At 41.9% G+C, this 7,372-nt stretch overlaps 1 protein-coding gene across 1 annotated transcript in view; it reads right to left on the minus strand.

Annotated features, from left to right (window-relative positions):
* Window positions 1–302: 302 nt before the first annotated feature.
* RAPH1 (Ras association (RalGDS/AF-6) and pleckstrin homology domains 1) overlaps window positions 303–7,372 on the minus strand; it is an 86,279-nt gene continuing 79,209 nt past the window's right edge. Inside the window, exons 12-15 of the mRNA XM_019553660.1 lie at window positions 3,418–3,516; window positions 2,264–2,384; window positions 559–701; window positions 303–414 (exon numbers count right to left, since the gene is read on the minus strand). Of these exons, the coding sequence (XP_019409205.1) occupies window positions 388–414; window positions 559–701; window positions 2,264–2,384; window positions 3,418–3,516 (390 nt within the window). The 3' untranslated portion in view covers window positions 303–387. The remainder of the gene's footprint in view (window positions 415–558; window positions 702–2,263; window positions 2,385–3,417; window positions 3,517–7,372) is intronic.

The raw sequence follows: 7,372 nt of genomic DNA on the forward strand, positions 1-7,372 counted from the left end.
GACCTGAGTTCGGCAAACAAGAGCTATAAATCTTTTTATATAACAAGAGACATCAGCTTTCCTCTTACTTCCAAGTGCCATATGACTTTCATATTTTATATCTTGTCTACAGATTCTATCATTTCCCACTTACATTTCTATAGAACAAAGAAAAGAATCTACTGAAACCTGGTCTAGTAATGCTTCCAACATGCTTGCACATCTGTGCACCCCTGGTTCCAACTGTTCACATTTTTACAATGGAAAGATGCAATTAGCTGATAGAGTAAAAAGCTCTTACTAAAATAATTTTATTTAGCTTGTTGGCAGTTAAGTGGTTTTATTTGGTTTTTATCAAATGCTACTTAATGGAATTCTGATAACATATAGAAATAGCAAGGTGAATTCTTAGTTACCATGAAGAAATCTAGAAAGCTGGAAAAAAATTATAATGCACTATGTTAAGAATGCAGAGAAAAATGAGAAGAAATCCCATTAAAGATACAGATGCAAAAGAAGTGTTACTGTCTTATGTGTTTTGTGGCAGTGTTTGTTCTGAAACTAAAGTCTTCGTGTTACCTTGCTGGACTCTTCTAGCTGAGTTCCTCTCTTCCAGGCTTCGGAAAACATAGAACTGACAATACTCTGGGAACGCACATGTCCAGTTGGTTGGGTGTCAGAAACTCCACTGTCAGATTGATTAGAGTGATTCGACTGAGATTCTGTTTAAAAGAAAGTTAAGAAATTGTGTGTATTATTTCTGTCAAAATTAAGTAAATCGATGTGTTTGTAATGCAGCTTTTTGAGTGACATTTTGTTGGGTACAGAAGTGACAGACTAATAACATGTTTTAGCAAATATGATCTCTCAAAGGACATTATTGCCATTAAGTACACAAAACAACCTTAGTTCTTGAGAAAGAGACATTGAAAGATTGCTGGCCTGAAAACCCCCAAACCAGCATAACCTGATAATTAATCAAATCTGAAATTCTCAAAATAGTAGGTGTCTCAAATAATCTGTGATATCTTCCCTGTTCTCCAGCCTTACAGAAGCTTCTACTCAAGCCCAGCTATGCTGTGAATTCACAAAATGTGCACCTTGATTTAAGAGATTCAACAGATTCATAGTTTCCACATCAGAAAGAACTACTGTAATGTTTCAGACGGACTTCTGGCATAACCAGTCAACGCATTTATTTTTGTTTGAACTATATATCTCTTTCAGAAAAACACTGAATCATGACTTAAAATCTGCCAGTGATGGAGAATCTGCCATTAATCCTGGAAAGCCATTCCAGCGTTTAAGTGCACTCACTGTTGAAAATCTGCATCTTATTTCTACTCTGTACTTGTTTTGCTTTGACTTGTAGATGCCATCTCCTGTCATATCTTTGTCTTATAGATTGAAGAGCCCATTATCAGAGCTTAGTTCTTCATGTAGGTATTTAGAGACTTATTAAGTTACCCATTAACCGTCTTTGTTAATAAACTGTGCAGATTGAGTGCCTGGAGTTTTTGATTTTAAAACATTTTCTGATGTAATCATTCTTACAGTCCTTGAAACTTTTCCTGAGTTGTGGATATATCTTTGAAATGTTCTGTCCACAATGTACATCATAGTTCTGTAACTAATGTTGTCACAGAACTATGCTTCAGATTACTCCGCTGCAAGTTAAAAAAGCATTTGTAACAGCTGTATATTCATTTGAAAATGTGGTTATTGTGCCTCCACTTCAGTTTTTAACTACTATTTGCCTTTAAAATAGTCTCTATACTAAACTGAGGTCAGTGGGAACAGATTTCTGTACCCAGGCAGACCTTGTTACAGGGCTGGGATTTAAGTTTAGGTACAAACAAATTGTGGAATTTCTGCTTTAGAACAGAGATTACTTTCCAATTATTTATTTTACTCACTTCATCCCACCAAACCAGTTAGTTTAAAAAGCTTCATCCCACCGCTGAGACATGAATCTTGAATCCTCTTTCCCAAATGGTGAGAACAAAGGTAACAACAGGTATCGGAAAGGAAATGACGCTCGCTCTCTGTTTTCAGGTTTTGAAAAATTCTTTTTGGCAAAAGTACTTTATCTGACTGACAGAGCCTACCCAAAGGACTGAGGACTGCAATAGATTGTGTTTTGAGATTAAATACAAATCTGAAATACCTGAGACTATGCAGAAATAACGATTTGCATTCTCTAGCTTCTAACTGAGATCCCCAAGCAGTTTTAAAAGAAAAGGGCATCAACAAGTCTTTCCAGTATAGGTTAGGTTATATTTACCTGGTAAACTGGAAGAGCTGGAGCCTGACTTGATGCTAGAGCTAGACAGAGATGTCCAATCATACGCTGATTCGGTCCTCTTCAGTGCTTCCTGATAGTTCACATACAGTTGCTTCCCATACTAAACAAAAAAGAAGAGGAACACGATATAATTTTTTAGATTGTGCCCTTTTCAGCTGGTTGATTTATATTCCAGGTTTCTGTAGCCCACAAGGATGTTATAGTCAGAGGAAATGCGCTACATGTAGTTGATGGATTTAAACATCTTATCTCAGAAACCACAGATGATGGAAGGACTGGAAAAGAACTGACAAGAAGGTTGCAGCTTGTAAGGAACTTCAACAGAAGCTTAAAGGGTTGGTGTGACACAAAAACTAGGCCACGGGGAGCAAAGATCTGATGCTAAACAGTATGTTTTCTAATGAGGAACTCAGGAAGTATTAAATGCAGTGGAAGCTTCATTCTTGCTTTTTTGGTTTTTTTTGAAAAAACTGTGACTTTTTTTCCCTTTTATTGCTAAACTACCAGGAGAGCTGGATACAACCTGGTTATCCGGGGGGTGGGTGGGAAGGGTGTTAAATCAGAGAAACATGCAAGAAAATTGCATAATTAACTCAGCGAGACAAGCTGCTCATCCTAGATAACCACCTCTTAAACCACTAAATCCACTTTCCTTATAAATGTTTTTCCCAAGTCCATATAGGAGTTGATCCAAAATGAGTCAGCATGGTTAAAACCCAGCAGTGATTTCACAAGCCTATTAGAACTTCCCTGTGCAATCAGACAGCAGGACAACACGGATTAAAGGTTTGAAAAATCTGTATGTGCATAAGCACCTAAAATTGCAAGTCTGGTAAGGAAAGGAACATACCACTGTCAGGCTTTTAAAAAGCAGTAATATACAAGACAGTCTGAAACTTTTGTGCAGCTTCAAATTCAAAATGATTAAAAAAGGGAAAATTAGAATATAAAACATTTTGCTAGACAATTAATTAAATTTTGTTTCAAATGAATCATAATTTTGACTCCAGCCTTCTTATTCTTCTCTCCACTAACTCATCATCTGTCCCAATAAATCAACAATATATGTGCAACACTATTACAAGCAATGAAGTGCAACAATGAAAGAAGAAAAATGGTTAAATAGTAGTTACCTTGGCAATACGAATGCCATTAATCCATTGGTGTAGAGTTCTGACATCATCACAGCAGAGATACTTGATATATTGGGATTTTTTCTGGATCTGAGGATGCTATGGGAAGAATACTTAGTCTTAGTCTGGTCAATTTTACTCCCAGGAAAAACAAGCAAGGAGTTTCACAACTCAAATATACAAGTACTACTGGGTTCAACAAATGAGTGGGCTTATTCAAAAGGTTCATTATCTGAGATTGTTACTTTCAAATCTAATGAAAAACTGCATCAGAAAATGCAAATAAAACCATTTTTTTATTTGGTTCCCAGTCAAGACATTCTAATTGTTGAAACACAGAGTAACTGATGTTTCAAGGTGGGATATTCACTTTGATTTCTGAACTCCTTTCAGTGTTCCACTAGTAACAGAAGGAAAAAAATACTATTTTATACTGAAGCTTAAAACATAGAGGCTGTCTGCCTGATCTCCTTTACAGGTTTGCAATGCTACAAAAAGGCTAATCTTACAGTATTATGGTATAAAAGATCTTCTGCCTCCTTAGGCTCTTGGGAGACTATCATACTCTGAGCAGTACAATAGTTCAGAAAACTCCCACTTTCTATAAACATTTTTTATAATGTAAGTAGTGTGATACAGGAGGGGTAGAGAGTGACCTACCACACAGTGAAAGATAAAGGATTTATCACTACCACATGATTATCTACCAACACCAACACTGCTAAGGTAGAAGGCTAATACTTGAACTTTTTATCTTGCCAAAACCATAACTGGGAAAAGCAAACCCATACTAGCCTTTTCCATCTCTGTATTTCTTGACTGTTCAACACAATTACTTAAGTTAACTTTTAAGTAAATGCACCAGAAATTTAAAGTAAGCTATATCTGGAACAGAATATTGGATAGCTAAAAATACTTATTTGCCCTCCCTCCCCCATCTAAAAGAGAGAACACAGCACTTTTTAACGTATTTAGAAAAAAATACTCTAAAGTTTAGTTTGGAACATAAACAATTCAAATAAGAAATGTATATTTGTTTTTCAAATCTGGATGTTGGAAACCACTATGGCTGGATAACATGGTTTTTTCCTTGTCCATTTTGTAGAAGTTATTTATCTCTCAGTTGTTGGGTAGCAACGAACAATATTACTAACCCCTTCATCAGGGAAGGGTTCAGTGATACCGAGACTTGCTGAAAGAGGAAAAGGTACCTCCCTTTTTTCTGAAGGTTACTTTACGTATAATGTCCAAGATATTTCTTTTCAGAGCACATGTTCACACTACGTTTTCCACCTAACATGGTCGTAAGTCTGACATTTCACAAGCACTCCAAATTTACCAAATATATATATCTATCCCTACAACCCTAAGGAGCAGTTCAACATGAGCACAAGGTCAGCTGTATCATTAATAATCTTGTTTTTCACTTGTTCTTACTGTCAATTCCTTTAAAGTATCTGGAGTACAGGGAAAAATGCAACCCTGCTTGTAACTGTGGAAAGAAAGCGACTTGGACGTGGGTATATAGCAAATTAATGGAAGCCATGAGGACAGAGCTCATGAGTGTATATTCCCAGCTAATGACTGCTGCTTGTAATCTTAAAAAATGCTTTAGCTCATTTTTTCTAAAATTATAAACACACCTAAAGGAAGACCCTCCCCCCCCAATCTAACCTCATGACCACATCTACACAGCAGCATGCCGTGGATGGGCACGTGCTGCACCCCAAGGGTCCCCTCAGGCTCTGCAGCACCCCCCCTCCCCCCCCGGCACCTCAGAGACCACCACCCAGATGGAGCCCCTGGCTTTTGGCTGCGGGGGCTGCCTGTCCCTTTTTCAGCCTCTGGGGCCGGGGAGCATGGCTACCTTCCCTTGTGGGGTCTGCTCTCTACTGGGGTCTCTGGTGCACCAGCTGGAGGAGCTCCAGGCCACAGTCCAGAGACTGCGTGCCATCAGGGACTACGAGCAGGAGACTGACTCCTACTGCCAGGCCCTTTTCCTCCGGGAGCCAGAGGGTAGACCACGGTCTCCCTCCAGGAAAAGGGAGGACTCCGGGGCCTCCCATTCTGTCCAGTCATGGGCATGGACCAAGGTAGTCAAGGGTCTTAAGGCCCACCGCACCAAGGCCCCTGCCCCGCTGGAGCTTAACAAGAGGTATGAACCTCTTGCAGCCCCAGCAGAGCCTGCTGAGTTGCCAGCTCCTGCAGGCAAAACAGGCCCAACTGCAGCTACCGCCCCGTTCTCCCCAAGACAAAATGTAAATTGTTTGTTGTGAGAGACTCCATCCTGAGGGGGACTGAGGGGGTAATCTGCCGCCCCGACCCCTTAGCCCGGGAAGTCTGCTGCTTCCCGGGGGCCCGCATCTGAGATACTGCAGAGAAGATCCCTATGCTCCTCCAGCCCACTATCCCATGCTCATTCATGTGGGCACCAATGACACGGCTCACACCACTCCCAGACGGGTCACGAGGTGCTACAGGGATTTGGGAGTGGGGCTAAAGGGTCTGGGGGCACAGGTGGTGTTCTCTTCGATCCTCCCAGTCTCAGGGTATGGGTTGAGGAAGGAGAGGAGGATCCAGGTAGTTAACCAAAGACTCCAGTGGTGGTGTCATCGGGAAGGCTTTGGCTTCCATGACCACAGCCCGCTCTGTGGCAAGAGAGGCAGCGAGTTGCTGGGAAAAGATGGCCTCCACCTCTCTTCCCTGGGGAGGAGGCTCTTCTCAGCCAGGCTGGCTGACCTGCTCCACCGGGCTTTAAACTAAGCCCACGGGGGGGACTACTGCCACTGCTGGCCCGCTGAGCAACCCTTGCAAAGCCAGTGGGCCTAGGCACTTAAGGGAGCCCACCCCTGCCCCAGCCCTGGTACAATCTGTGGGCAAGGCAAGAACCCCCAAGGGGACACTTGCCTGCCTGTACACAAATGCCAGGAGCTTGGAGAATAAGCAGGAGGCACTTGTCCTCCTGCTTAATGCAAAAAATTACAATGTCATAGGGATAACGGGGACCTGGTGGGACTCCACCTATGACTGGACCACGGGTATAGATGGCTATACCCTGTACAGGAGGGATTGAGTAGATAAAAGGGGTGGGGGTGTAGCTCTCTATGTTAAGGAAATCTACACAAGCTGCAAGCTGATGTTGGTGACCAGGGTGGATGACTGGAAACCTTGTGGGTTAAAATCCGTGGGGAACATGGCACAGGGGACACAACAGTGGGAGTCTACTACAGACCTCCCACCCAAAGTCAAGAGCTTGACCAGGAGTTCGCCTGGGAACTGGCTGAGGCCGCATGCTCCAGGACCATGGTTGTCATGGATGACTTCTATTACCTGGACATCTCGTGGGAGGATCACTCAGCAAAACACGAGTGGTCACAAAGCTTCCTATCGTGCATGGACAACCTCTACCTGACTCAAGAAGTCTACGGGCCAACAAGAGGTAAAGTGCTGCTTGACCTGATACTGGCTACTGGGTGTAGTAGTAGATTTGGTCAGGCTTCTGGCCTGCTTGACTAGGAAAACAGACAAAAACCAGAAAAGCTGATACTGCTTATTTCAATTCCATGTTCTGAGATAAGGAATCCTGCATGCCTTATTACCCTGGGCACATATGTTTCATTTAAGTAAACTGCCTGCACGTTTGTTTTGGTTTCTACAAGGTTGTATTTTTTTTTCTCTCTTTATCTGTCTTAAGTATAAATATGCTTGAAAATTTAGAGAGCAGGAGGATTCCTTTGAAACAGACAAGTGGGTGATTCCCCTTGCTGTCTGGAATTCTCCCTGTGATCACCGTATAACCCTAATTAAAGAAAAGCTGGCTCTGTCAGTTCTGATTCAACCACAACGCGAAGTTTGATTTCTTCCACATGGGGATGACCTAATTGGCGACCGAGTAATCGATGGGAAGCTGGGTGACAACAACCACAAGCTGATCACCTTCACCATCCACCATAAA

This window comes from Crocodylus porosus, unplaced genomic scaffold, assembly GCF_001723895.1.
Source record: "Crocodylus porosus isolate Cpor-Errol unplaced genomic scaffold, CroPor_comp1, whole genome shotgun sequence".
NCBI lineage: Eukaryota > Metazoa > Chordata > Crocodylia > Crocodylidae > Crocodylus > Crocodylus porosus.